The following is a 14,450-nucleotide window of genomic DNA, read 5'->3' as shown; positions in this document are numbered from 1 at the left end:
ATTACTGCCTTACAAAATGCATCTCATAAATTATCATGTCATACTTTCACTTCAATTTTTTTCTAGTTTCTCTTGGGACTTTATGTTTGATCCATAGGTTATTTAGAAATGTACTGTTTATTTCCAAATTGTTGAAGGGTTTTCTAGATGTACTCCTATTATTAATTACTAGCAAAATTATATTATGGTTGGAGAACATCGCATGTATGATTCTTTAAATCTTGTTAAAGTTTGTTTTGTGGTCTAGAATGGTATCTCAATCCCCCTTGAAAAGACTATGAATTTGGCTGTTATTGGGTGAAGTGTTCTAGAAATGACACAAGTCAAACTAGTTGATGGCTTTGTTATGGTTTTCTAAGATATTGCCGATTTTATGCCTGATTTTATTATTACTGAGAGAGGAGTAATGAAACCTTCAAGTATAACGTATTTATCCAGTCCTCCCTACAGTGTTATCAATTTTTGCTTCACGATTTGGAAGTTTCAAGCATTTGGTAGGCTCACACACATTTATCATTATATTTTCTTGGTGAATGGACACTTTTGTCATTATGTAATCTCTCTCTTTACCCTGTTGATGTTCTTTGTTTAGAAATATATTTTTGCTAATATTAACACAGTCAATCTAACTTTCTTTGGATTAATGTTTGCAAAGTACGGAACTACATTATTTTAAATTATTAAAATGCTTATTAGCTTCCACTTTAATTATTTTTTGTTAAAGGTCTTTATTATTTTGTTCTAGAGGATAAAATATACATTTATAGGGTTGGGTGTGGTGGCTCACACCTGTAATCCCTGCACTTTGGGAGGCCCAGGTGGGTGGATCACCCAAGGTCAGGAGTTTGAGACCAGCCTGGCCAACATGGTGAAACTCCATCTCTACTAAAAATACAGAAAAATTAGCCACGAGTAGTGGCACACTCTTGTATTCCCAGCTACTCTGGAGGCTGAGTCAGAAGAATTGCTTGAACCCTGGAGGCAGAGGGTGCCATGAGCTGAGATCACACCATTGCACTCCAGCCTGGGCGACAAGCGCAAAACTCCATCTCAAAAAAAAAAAAAAAAAATATATATATATATATATATATATATATATATATGCACACATTTGTAACCTTTCTCAGTATATTTAGAGTTAACATTTTCCACTTCAATTAGAAGCTATACAACTGAAAATTCCTGATATCCTAATAACTTTATATTTTAGTTATCATATACATTGCATCCATATACACCAAGTAATGTTTAAGCTTTGTTTCATCAGCATATATGTTTTTAAATAATGTAATAAAAGCAACATGGTCTATTATATTTACCCCCTTAAGCATTACTTTTGCTCTGCCTTTATTCCTGAAATTACAAGTTTCTCTGTTATATCACAACTCCCTGTGGTCTTAAGCACTGCTTTTAGCATTTCTTTCACAGGTTCTACTGACAATGAATTATGTTAATTTTCCTACATGTGAAGCACAGTTTATTATTCTGAAGGATATTTTTAATAGATGTAGAATTCTAGGTTGACAGTTTATTGCTTTTAGCAACTTGATGTTGTTCCAAAATCTTGGAGCCACCATGGGTTCTGATGTGAAAAGTGCAGTCATTTGAAATGTTGTTCCCCTGAATATAATATGCCATTTTTCTCTGGCATCTATAAAAAGAAATAGATGGGTAATTACAATGTTCATTTTTTTGGTAATGGGTACACTAGAAGCCCAATCACCATCAATATGCAATATACCCATGTGACAAACATGCACATGTACCTCATGAATCTAAAATAAAATGCAATTTAAAAGATCATTAAAAATTTTAAAAATTAAATATAAAAGGAGAAAGAATTATCTTTAGTTTTCAAGAAGTTTATGATGATGTGTTTGGGTGAGGTTTCCTTTGAGTTTATTATGTTCATGGCTCACAGAAAATTAATACATTTATCGTTTTCTCCCAATTTGTAAAGCCTTTGACCATTATTTTCAAATATACTTTTGTCACAAATTTCTTTCCCTTTTCCTTTAGGGACCACAATAGTATATATGCTATACCTTTTGGTATTGTTTCACAGATTCCTGAGACTTTGTTCAATTTTCTGCAGTATAACTTTTTTCTTAAGATTAGATCATTTCAACTGACTTGTCTTCATGTACACTGACTTCTTTGTTATCTCTATTCTGCCCTTGGGCCCATCCAGGGAATATTTTATTTCAGATAGTATATTTTTCAGTTCTAACGTTTACTTTTTAAAACATGTATATGTTAAAATTATGCACACATGTATGCATGTCTGTATGTACACATGTACAAACACACAAAATACACACACAACACATATATTTCCTAATTATCTGGTTAGAATTTCTACCATTTCATTCATTTCAGGATTACTGATGTTTACCTCAAGGAGCACAGTTATAATACTTGCGTTAAAGTCCTTGGTCATTTTAATATCTGGGTTACCTCAGGGATTACTTCTGATGATTGTCACTTGCCTTGAGAACTGGGTCAACATTTTTCTGATTCTTTGTAATTGTGTATATTGAGTAGTTTTAGATTGTATCCTAGAAATACTAAGAATTATATTGTGACACACTGACTACTAAGTTGTTTTGTTTTTATAGAATATTGATTTTCTTTTTGGTAGTATAAAAGCAGCTACAGAAAAGCTGTATTCCAATAAAACTTTATTTACAGAAGCAGGTGGCACACCGGCAACCAAAATAATTAGGTTCAGCGTACAAATTCTGCCCTACCTTCTGTTAGTGGTAGTTTCACTGTCAGTTTTCCATGTCTTTACTCTGAAGTTTGGGTTTATTCCATTATGTGTACCACTTGGGAGTTTGCCTGGGTTATATACAGCGGTTTACATCATAATTCTGTTATCAAAGCCTCTGCTATGTTGTTTGGAGTCTGTCTCACACAGGTCAGGGGTGAGTCTGGAAATTATATCCTTCCTACATAGAATTAAGGATGCCCTTCTCCAACTCTCTCTACTCCAGAGAGTTGTCCAGAGATAGCAAAGGGCTGGAGAAGGATAGTCTCAATTCTGTGTAGGAAAATTCACCTTAATTCACCATGACCCCCTTCTGTTCCCAGAAGTCTCTTTACCTACTTTTTCTTGCCAGAGGAACTGATTTTTTCTGAGTTTTCACCATTCATGCTACTTGTACATAGTTACATAACCATTACAAAACCCATTTCAGGGACTAGATAAAAAAACAAATACAAAAAGAAAGACAAAAGTCCCGAGGATTCCTTCCATACTCTCCAGCTCATAATGTCCCCATTACCAGTCCTCTTGCCCAAAAGTTGTTTCTGTTAAAGATTTTGCTACTCTCAAGTACAACAGAGTTCCTTGACTGGGGCTGCTCTTAAATCAAAGCTTGGACATTGAAAAAAAGGAAAAAATGAGAAACGTATTCCGTAGGTTTTTTTCCCTTCATTTTGACTTCTTTAACAATTCACATGCTACTTTTTTATATTTCAGGGTTCTCAGGTAGTTGACTTTTTTTTTTTGAGATAGAGTTTCGCTCTTGTCGCCCAGGTTGGAGTGCAATGGCACGATCTCAGTTCACAGCAACCTCTGCCTCCTGGGTTCAAGTGATTCTCCCACCTCAGCCTCCTGAGTAGCTGAGATTAAAGGCACCACCACCACACCCAGCTAATTTTTTTGTATTTTTAGTAGAGACGGGGTTTCACTATGTTGGCCAGGCTGGTCTTGAACTCCTGACCTCAGGTGATCCACTCGCCTTGCCCTCCCAAAGTGCTGGGATTACAGGAGTGAGCCACTGCGCCCAGCCAGGTAGTTGACTTTTATATTTATTTTCAAATTATTTTAGTTTTAATCAGTGAGAATGATAGATCGTAGTGGCTTTATTATATCTCATCTGGTACCGTAAGTCACATTTTAGATTTGAGTTTACAGAGTTTAAAGCTTTATTCATTATGCAAAGGCAAAATTATAAATCAGGCAACCTTTATTTTCTGGCCTCCCATAAAACATCTTTCAATCCCCTTCAGATGCTCAGTGCCATGGTCACACAATGAAATTCAGAAAAGACAGTGAGACTAATTCAGTACCTCTCCAAAATATTTCTTAAATATTTGTCCAATATTTATGTTGAGAGGATGATGAACATCATAAATTTACATACCTACAGTAAAAAAAAAAAATATTTCTGGTTACCCAGACCTGTCTTCCACAGAAGATGGTTTAAAAAACATCCATTGTCAAACATAATATCTGAAAACTTGCTCCTGAAGATGGTTCTAACAACATTCATTTTTATAAATGTGTATTAATGTCAGCGGGGTTTTATATTTTAAGCTTTATATGTTGTTGAATAGTAATAATAATATCAGCTAACAGCAATGGTGCACTTATGATGACAAGTTTGCTAAATGCAAATATGATTACCTCATGAGACCCCCCAAAACTGTATGAGATAGGTGGCACTGTTGTCAATATTTTAAGAAGAGATAAACTGAGGCTTAAAACGATTAAGTATTATTTTAATTTTCATTTAATCATTTAAATATGTAGTTATAAAAGATAATAAGCACCTTTTAAAAAAATCACTAAAATAATATTATCAAAGTTTTAAAAATTAACAGTTCCTTAAAATCATAACACACACTTGTGCAGATTTTCCCCAATTATCCAATTATGTATTCCATTTTTTGGTTTGTTTAAATCAGGATACAAATAAGATTTATATATACCAGGAATTGGCAAACATTTTATGTAAAGATCAAGATAGTAAATATTGAATGCTTTGGAGATTGTTATATGTTTCACTGTTTCAAGTATTTGTGTTCCAGTAAAACTTTATTTACAAAAGCAGGTGGCAAGCCAGATTTGGCTCATGGACCACAGTTAATCCACTCCTGATACATGGCTATAAGTTAATAAAGTCTCTTTGGTCTCATTTAAAATACAGGCACATTGTTTGTCTGGGTCTGTCTCCTTCTTTTCATTATAATGCAATCTATTTGTTGAGGAAAATGAGTTGTTTTTCCTGCACAAACTAGGTTTTACTGACTGCATCCTCCTGGTTAATTTAATGTGTTCTATTTGTTTTACCTGCAAGTTAGCAATTCATTCTAGAACCTTTAGGTTTGATTCGTTGACAAGACTACTTCAAAGGTCACACTACAATTTAACTAGACATCTGATTCTAAAGTTCATGCACTTTATCATTTGATTTAGTTTATCCTTGGAGAGTCTCTTAAAATGTTCTAGCCTATAAGTGGCAAATGCCCTAACTTTTATCTTCGTTGCCAGCTGAGCTCAGGAATGGAAGTTTTTCTTAATAAGTAGCAGTTTCAAAAAGGCATTCAGTGATGTGGAAATTTTTAGGCCAATAGGGTATTTTGGGGGAATGTTCAGCCTTGTTTCATTTATACCTAAATAGTTATTTGAATTACAAACACCAGTAATGAAGAAAACTGGCCACATCTGATAAAACAGGGCTCATTATCCAGAATTTCTCTTAAGTTCTTGTTAAACAAAACAAGATTAAATAAAAAAAAGTTCATGCCCAGGGTCCCTAATCTCTATTTTGTCTACTTGAGCACAGTTTGATGCAAATTATAATTCTATTCTCTCTGATGGATTGATTGCTGACTGAGCCAGGCTTCGTAGATCTTAGATATGATCAAGACATGTATAATTTCAGAAAAGAATATGGTTCCTCTCTCAACTGAAATAGGTCAACTGTTTCATGCTCAGAGCTATGATTACTTTTCTTTATCTTATTAAAAATGCTTATTTTGTTGCTATATTTTGCCTTGATATAGAAAATTAGTTTGTTTTAGAGAAGTAAATGTATAAACTCATTCCAGATTCAGAATATTAAATTTGCATGTTCTATTTTTATTAATGAATTGCTTAGCTTTTATTTTACTTTACAAGGAAAACAGAGAAAAGTAAAAATGCTTCCTGATGTAGGCTGCAGAACTTTTGAGATTTCTCCTGCTAATATGCTTTCTTCCAAATTTTAAAATCTATTTTAATGTAGAATTTTAATCTACTTTGTAAACATTAGGTCTCTGAAGTATTTAATATAAGTATGCATGTAATACTCTAAATTCAGATTTCACCTGTGCTTATCAATATTCCAAAAGCATTATTCATTTTTAATAGCTTGGCTACTGTACGCAGAAACATGCTGATTAGATAGAGGTATGAACTGCATCTCGGAGAAAAACATTTCTGTGAAAAATCACTTAAAAATTAACGATTCATTTTAAATCAATACATGTCTGACACCTAAAGAGATGTTTTCTTTTCTATATAAAAATATTTACAATGCAAAAAACATGCATCTTGAGGACATGCAATACATAAATTAAAAACATTACAGATTCTGTATTTTTTAAATAAATTTTTAAAAGTATACACGCAGTGAAAGTGTCGTGTTTTGTATTTATAATTTGTTTTGTATTTATATTTTGTAAAAATTATTTTTCATTTACAATTCGTAAAAAAATGGTATATTTGGGTATCTCTCCTTCTCAGATACTTCATCCTTCCTTTTAGATCAACATTATTTTTTTCAAAATCTATGAATGTTAATACAGAAATAATTTATTCATTTTAACTATTATCAAATACTCGTTTTAGATACACCACATCAAGCCATATTTTAAAATAGAAATTTATGTTATATCCAAATTTAAGCTATTATAAACATGCTGAAATGAACATCCTTATACAGATCTCCTTAGTACAGTGAATTTGCTATATTTTACAGGATATGCATCTTTAATTTTCCCAGGTAATAGATAAATTCTATTACCCCACATAATCATAGTATCTGATAGTGTTTTCAAGGTAATTTTTAAAAAGATATTGTGTCAATATAATCAGTATGAAACATTTTATTGTTTTTGTCATTTGCATTTACTTGGTACCATGAGATTGAGTATCATTCATGTTAAATCACCTTTTAGGTTTCTCCCCATTTTTTCCTTTTTTTCTGTTTCTGGGAGCTTTTTTCTCTTCTTTTTTTTTTTTTTTTATTTGTGTGTGTGTGTGTGTGTGTGTGTTTTGTTTTGTTTTCTTATGGAGTTTCACTCTTGTTGCCCAGGCTGGAGTGCAATGGTGCAGTCTCGGCTCACAACAACCTCCTCCACCTGGGTTCAAGTGATTCTCCTGCCTCAGCCTCCCAAGTAGCTGGGATTACAGGCATGCACCACCACGCCTGGCTAATTTTGTATTTTGAGTAGAGACAGGGTTTCTCCATGTTGGTCAGGCTGCTCTCGAACTCCCGACCTCAGGAGATCCGCCCACTTAGGCCTTCCAAAGTGCTGGGATTACAGGCATGAGCCACCGCGCCCAGCCTTTTCTCTTCCATTAAACTACCTTTTCATATCCTTAAGCCCATTTTTCTCTTGTTTCTGATTGATTCCTAGTTCATTTTATATATAATATAAAAAGTATATTATAAAATTATAATATAGAATTATAATTATATCAGGGTTTGATCAGGCTGGTGGGAAAAATATAAAAGATAATTATAGTAATAGTCAAAAACTCTCTTGGAACGCCTGAAAGTTTGCATAGCTTCAGATTGCTTGGCTGAAGGCAGCCAGGGTTTCTGTAGGATCCAGAAAGATTAGGGTGCAAGTACAAAGGAATGTGGGAAGTGTATCTTACTAACCTGTTTACTTATATGGGCTTAAGACTAACCTTTGTCCTACCGGGTACTTTACTGCTTCCTATTTGGGAGAGCGGGGGAAAGGGGTCAGCAGAAGTTTATTACTGGCAAATGCTGTTTGCTTTAGGCCTTGGAACCCAGCCTTTAATCTTTACCCTCTAGTGCTGTTTACTCACAATTTTGTTAATCAGTCTTACTGAATAAATGTGAGCCTCACTATCTGATCGGGGCCCAGTGGCAACTGTTTACAGAATTCAGCTTGGAGACTGCAAGCAGCTTGGACCCTCAGCTGGACTGGCAAAGCAGAATATATGAGTGTGTCAGTGTACTTTATTCATCCGTTGCCGAATCAGGGGTCTGCAGGAACAGACCCCCCGCAGCTAGTGCCCCCGCAAAAGGAGCTCTGCCTCAAAATTATATTATAAAATCTTATAAATTTATATTATAAAATTATTTTATACGACATATAATCTATAAATATATAATTTTATATTACATATAATTTATAAATATATAATATGAAATGAACTAGAAACCAGTCAAAAACAAAGAAAATTATACTAATCTTTGATTTATTATAAATTTTGAAAATTTTTAACAGAAATACCTTAAACTTATTTACCATGTCAACAACTAAAATATCTTCATAAAAACATTTTCTTTCTAAAGGTTCCATAGAAAGAAATAAATGTTCCATAAACAAGTCTCTTTGCATATTGAGGCCCCAGGAACTTGAAAGCAAGTTAGAAGAAGGAAGATGAAGCAGCTGCTGGTACTTATTTTTTTGGTTTTGTTTTGTTTTAATGGGGTCCAGGTTGGAGCTAAGTTGGTATTCTTTAAAACATCCACCCAAGTGCCCATCAATGATAGACTAAAGAAAATGTGGCACATATACAGCATGGAATACTATGCAGCCATAAAAAATGAATTCATGACCTTTGCAGGGACATGGATGAATCTGGAAACCATCATCCTCAGCAAACCAACACAGGAACAGAAAACCAAACATCACATGTTCCCACTCATAAGTGGGAGTTGAACAATGAGAACACATGGACCCAGGGAGGGGAACATCATACACCTGGGCCTGTTGGCGGGTGCGGGGAAAGGTAGGGGAGAGCATTAGACAAATACGTAATGCATGCGGGGCTTAAAACCTAGATGACGGGTTGATGGGTGCAGCAAACCACCATGGCGCATGTATACCTATGTAACAAACCTGCATGTTCAGCACATGTGTCCCAGAATTTAAAGTAAAATCAAATAAAATAAATACAAAAAAATCCACATATGTAAAATGAACATGTGTACCTCTTTTTCAATGTCACTTTTCTAGAATAAACAAAACACATTACTTTGTAAAATATTAAGAGATAACATATATTGATGAGAGCTTTCAGTAGCAAAGACTTCTAGTAATAGCTGATCAGAAAGCTGATCCTGTGAAAATCACATACTATCTAGATATCTAAAGAAACATATAAGCTATTAATAAAATTCATATAAAAATTTTAAAAACTTACTAAAACCACGGATATTGCTTTTTATAGAGACATTCTGCCCACAGATTTTTGAATAACTAAACAATGTAGGCCCTTAGAAAATCAAATAGGTCACCAGTCTATGATAACATAAAGAAGCCACTTTCTCAAAGTTATTATTAAAGTAAATAGAAAACCACGGTGATTATGTCATAAGATGGTGAATATACAATAATCATGGTAAGAAAATGCTGCTACTAAAAAAAAAGGCAGATACATTTTCTTAATGTTAACCTGTTGATAAAGAAAAGATAATAAAGGGGGAAATCCAAAATACATGTATGACAAGATATTAGGAAACTTTTATCTTCAACATTGCATAAGTAATTTCAACAAGACCCATTCAAATGAACACAGCTAGAGAAAGGATACTAGGATAAGAGTTCACAAAACCACCTTTCAAAAATCTGATTCAATGGTCACGGAATATACATAAAAAATATGTTAAACTTGACACAAATATCTACTTTACTTACCCTGCTAAAAAGTAGGTGAGACAACACACATACCAGTTGCATGAGACAAATTAATATAAAATGGTGTTAGTGAAATACAAATAACTGACATGGTTAGTCAATAACAGAAATTATTCCATACTTTATCTTCTAGATTATAGAGTCAGACTTTGTGGGTTCGACAGACTGGTGCTGTACTTCCTATGACTATGGGCAGGCTATTTAAACTCTCTAATCCTAATCGCCCTCTTTTGTAAAATGGGAATAATATGAATTACTAGTGTAGTTAGGAGAATTAAATGACATAACATAAAATTAAAATTAATCGCTATTTATTTCAAACAAAAATATATGCAAAATATTTGGTGGACTATGAAATGTTTGGAATAATGTTTGACACATAAGCCTTCTCAGTAAATATTTATGATAATAATTATTATTGAATCCTCCATTAATCTTTATTAAACAGATCTATCCTCTGCCATCAAATACCTTAGAAATTAACTCAGACTTATATAGAGTACAATATGATATACATATATATACATACACAATCATTTTCTGAATTAGTGACTACTTAGAAAAGTTTATATCATTAAAAATAAAACTATTCTTCAGACAGTTCTTGGTAAGATCTTAGCATTCTTTGTATCGACAGAGAAATAAAGTCTTTAAAGTGAGCTAAAACACTGAGTATAAAAGCACTGAGAAAAATTATATTTACTTTAGGTTGAAAAATCTGTTAGGATTTCAAAAACTATATTTTAGTTGAGGAACAGTTTACACATAGTAGAATGCACAGAATTTAAATGGATATTTTGATGCATTTTTAATTGATACGTCAGAGTTGTACATATACTGGGGATAAATGGGATATTTTCATACATGTATACAATGCGTAATTATCAAATCAGGGTTATTGGGATATCTATCATTGCAAACATTTATCTTTTCTTTATGTTGGAAACATTACAATTCTTCACTTCTAGCTATTTTGAAATATAAAAAATGTTATAATTTCTACAATTTAGTTATAATTAACTATATCTAAAATTCACTAACTGTACTATTGAATACTAGAACTTATTCCTTCTATCTAACCATATTTTCGTACTCATTAACCAACTTCTCTTCCCTTCCCTGCCTCTGGTAACCGTGATTTACTCTCTGCCTCAATATGATCCATGTCTTTAGCTCCCACCACAAATGAGTGAGAACATACAGTATTTGTTTTTCTATGCCTGGCCTATTTCACTTAACATAATCACCTACAGTTCCATCCATGCTCTGCAAATGATGAGATTTCATTCTTTTTATGGTTTAATAATATTCCATTATATATATAGAGAGAGGAATATTATTTGGTATATATATATATTTGGTATATATATACATATATATATATCAAATTCTCTTTATTCATTCATTTAGTGATGGACACTTAGGTTGATTTCATATCTTGGCTACTGTGAGCATGTGAGTGCTGGTATCTCTCCTTTCTTTTGGATACATAGCCAGCAGTGGGATTCTTGGATCATATGGTAGTTCTATTTTTAGATTTTTGAGGAATGTCCACACTGTTTTCCATAATGGTTATACTACTTTACATTCCTACCAACAGTCTATGAGCATTTGCCTTTCTCCAAATCCTCACTAACATTTGTTACTATTTGTCTTTTTAATTCTAGTTGGAGTGAGATGATATCTCATTGTGGTTTTGATTTGCACTTCCCTGATGATTAGTGTTGTTGAGCTTTTTTTTTTTTTTTTCATATGCCTGCTAGTCATTTATATGTCTTTTTTTGAGAAATGTCTATCAGGTATTTTGGCCATTTTTAATTCAGATTGTTTGTTTCCTTGGTATTGAGTTGTTTGAGTTCTTTATTCTGGTAATTAATCCTTTGTCAGATAGCTAGTTTGCAAATATTTTCTTCCATTTTGTGGGTTGTCTCTTCACTTTGCTAATTGTTTCCTTTGCTGTGCAGAAGCATTTTGCCTTGATATATTCTCATTTGTCTATTTTTGCTTTTATTGTTTGTGTTTTTAAGGTCTTACCCAAAAAAATCTTTGTCCAGGCCAATGTCCTACAGCACTTCCCAGTGTTTTCTTCTAGTAGTTGCAAAGTTTCAGATCTTACATTTAAGACTTTAATCCATTTTAATTTGATTTTTGTATACGATAAAAAATGAAATATAGTTTTGTTCTTTTGCATATGGATATCCAGTTTTCCTGGCACCAATTATTAAATACTGTCCTTTGGCCAATGCAAAACTCCTTAGCAAAATACAAGCAAACAGAATTCAACAACATAAACCTGCCTAACACTAGTTATTGTTATTGTGTTATTGCTATTTTTCTTATTATTATTTTAAAGTATCTTAACTGTCAGAACATCTGGGTTTGAATTATGGCTTTAGGATATGCTCTTTCTGCAGTCTTGGTCAAGATACTTCACCACTCTAATGTTTTGTATTCTTATCCATAAAGTTTGTGAAAATTATAACCGCTTCATGGAGCTATTGCGAAAATTAAATGAGAACATATACATCATTTTTTCTGCACTTACTGATATCCTCCAAACAATCGAATTCAATTAAACTCACTTTCCACATTGCTTCCTATTGTTAAACTCTTAAGACTTCACCTTGTTTCCCCAGACTCTTCAGCATCTCTTGTTAAATAACAGCCTAATGCCTCTACATTCAGTTACCCTCTGCTCATTCAATTCAAATGCATTTTTCAAGTACTTCCTTTTCTGTAAATTATTTTCAGGGACTTGCAATCTACCATGGCCTATTCCTTGATCTTGGAACTCCTATGAAAACATCATACATTTTAACACTTCGCTCCTTTTCAATTAGTAAATATAGCTTACTTTTTACTCCTTGACAACAGTGAAAATGAGTTGTTAAAAAAAATCTAACAGCTCTTAAGAGAGTTTGTCATTTTGTAGTCAATTGAAAATTTGCTGACTAGATACAACATGTCAAACATCAAATTCAATTAGATTGCATAATATTTTTAGACTATGTCATTAGATGTCAGTACTTTGTTAAAAGCCATTTAAATTACATACATATACAATATTTTATTAAAGTTCTTTCTCTTTACCAAGACATTTCTACCTATCTCTAATTTCCTTTAATTGTGACTTTGACTACAGAAATGATAAGAATATTAAATGAGCTGTCAAATGGAATACATGTAATAAACCAGTGTCAACATTAAAATATGGGAATGACTTATGTTCCTTCTACACCTTTGTCACCAGTGATATAGAAGACTTTCCACAGATAAAAGGGCTTAGAGCAGTGGTCTTCAAGCTTGGTTGCATACTGAAATCACCTGAAGTGCTCTAATAATACCAGTACCAGAATTCCAAATTCAGAGACCTCTATGTAATAATAGGATTGGCATATGACTTGGCAACAGGATATTTAAAAGCTAGCCAGATGATTTTCATGAGCAATACAGAATGAAAAATACTGGTTAAGGACTACTCTCCATTTAGAATCCTCTCCAGTTCACTTTTCTCTCATTTTGCTTTAGAAACATGCTGCCTGCCTGGAGGGATTTAAAGCTGTTCATCTAAGCACTCTTTTGCTGTCACCAATGGCATCTTTGGCACATATATGCAAGTAAGCATTATAAAGTGGTTTTATTTTCAAAACTGTTTTCTGAAAGTATCTTTCTGTAATTTTGGTAGGCAGTAATATTACTCACATATATTAGACATAAGGTAATAACTAAAACATCAGCCTGGAAAGAAGAGAAGAAAGAAGGGAAAAGAAAAGAAAAACATATAGTTACATTAACTATATATGAGAACTACAGTTTCAAGTTATGTGTACCTGACTGATGGCTCCCAGATCATCAGCAAAGCCATTTACTTCTGATAGAAGCAGAGATATAATAGATTTTCTCAACAAGCTGCAATTTCCCAAGGTTACCAGACTCTGAGAGACATAATGCTGCACCTGAAACTAAAGATAAAAATGAGTAGGTTTCTATATTCCATCGCGTCAAATCAAAATGTATTTTCTAAGACCTTACTACTGAGCTAAATGCTGTGAGGAATATAAAAAGTAGCAATGTAATTCTGGGTCAGTCTCAAGAACAACCATAAAATACACAAATTATAATATTCTAGGCTCTAAGATTTTCTATAGCAGTTAATATTTTGAAACATGAAACAGGGTGCTAAAATGGAAGTTTTAGTTGAAATAGCAAAAGATAATAGTTTAGATAATAGGCTATATACAGAATGAATAAAGGAAATGATAAATCAAGATACTTAAGCTCTTACCTTTTAGATAGATTAGCCAGATAGATGATAGATAGGTCATCTATCATTCTTTTTGGCACCAGGGACCAGTTTTGTGGAAGACAATTTTTCCATGGAAGGGGGGCAGGGTGGATCATTTTGAGATGAAACTGTTCCACGTCAGATCATCACTCATAAGATTATCACAAGAAGTGTGCAACCTAGATCCCTTGCATGCACAGTTCACAATAGGGTTTGCACTCCTATGAGAATCTAATGCCACAACTGATCTGACAGGAGGGGAAGCTCAGGAGGTAATGCTAGCTCCCCTGCTGCTCACTTCCTGCTGTGTGGCCTGGTTTCTAACAGGCCATGGACCAGTACTGGTCCATGGCCTGGTGGCTAGGGACCCCTGAATTACAGAGTTGAAGAGAAATATCTATTAAGTTAGATTGTGAAAATGCTTACTGAGGGACCCCTGAATTATAGAGTTGAAGAGAAATATCTATTAAGTTAGATTGTGAAAATACTT

The 14,450-nt window shown here is 33.4% G+C and overlaps 1 protein-coding gene across 2 annotated transcripts in view; it reads right to left on the bottom strand.

Moving 5' to 3' along the window:
- MEI4 (meiotic double-stranded break formation protein 4) overlaps nucleotides 1–14,450 on the bottom strand; it is a 266,300-nt gene that overhangs the window by 76,551 nt on the left and 175,299 nt on the right. For both annotated transcript variants that reach the window (XM_016955885.4, XM_016955886.4), the window contains exon 4: nucleotides 13,506–13,637. In XM_016955885.4, the coding sequence (XP_016811374.1) occupies nucleotides 13,506–13,637 (132 nt within the window). The remainder of the gene's footprint in view (nucleotides 1–13,505; nucleotides 13,638–14,450) is intronic.

This window comes from Pan troglodytes, chromosome 5, assembly GCF_028858775.2.
Source record: "Pan troglodytes isolate AG18354 chromosome 5, NHGRI_mPanTro3-v2.0_pri, whole genome shotgun sequence".
Taxonomy (NCBI): domain Eukaryota; kingdom Metazoa; phylum Chordata; class Mammalia; order Primates; family Hominidae; genus Pan; species Pan troglodytes.
The sequence above is the reverse complement of the archived record's forward strand: the minus strand, read 5'-3'. Positions and strand labels throughout refer to the sequence as shown.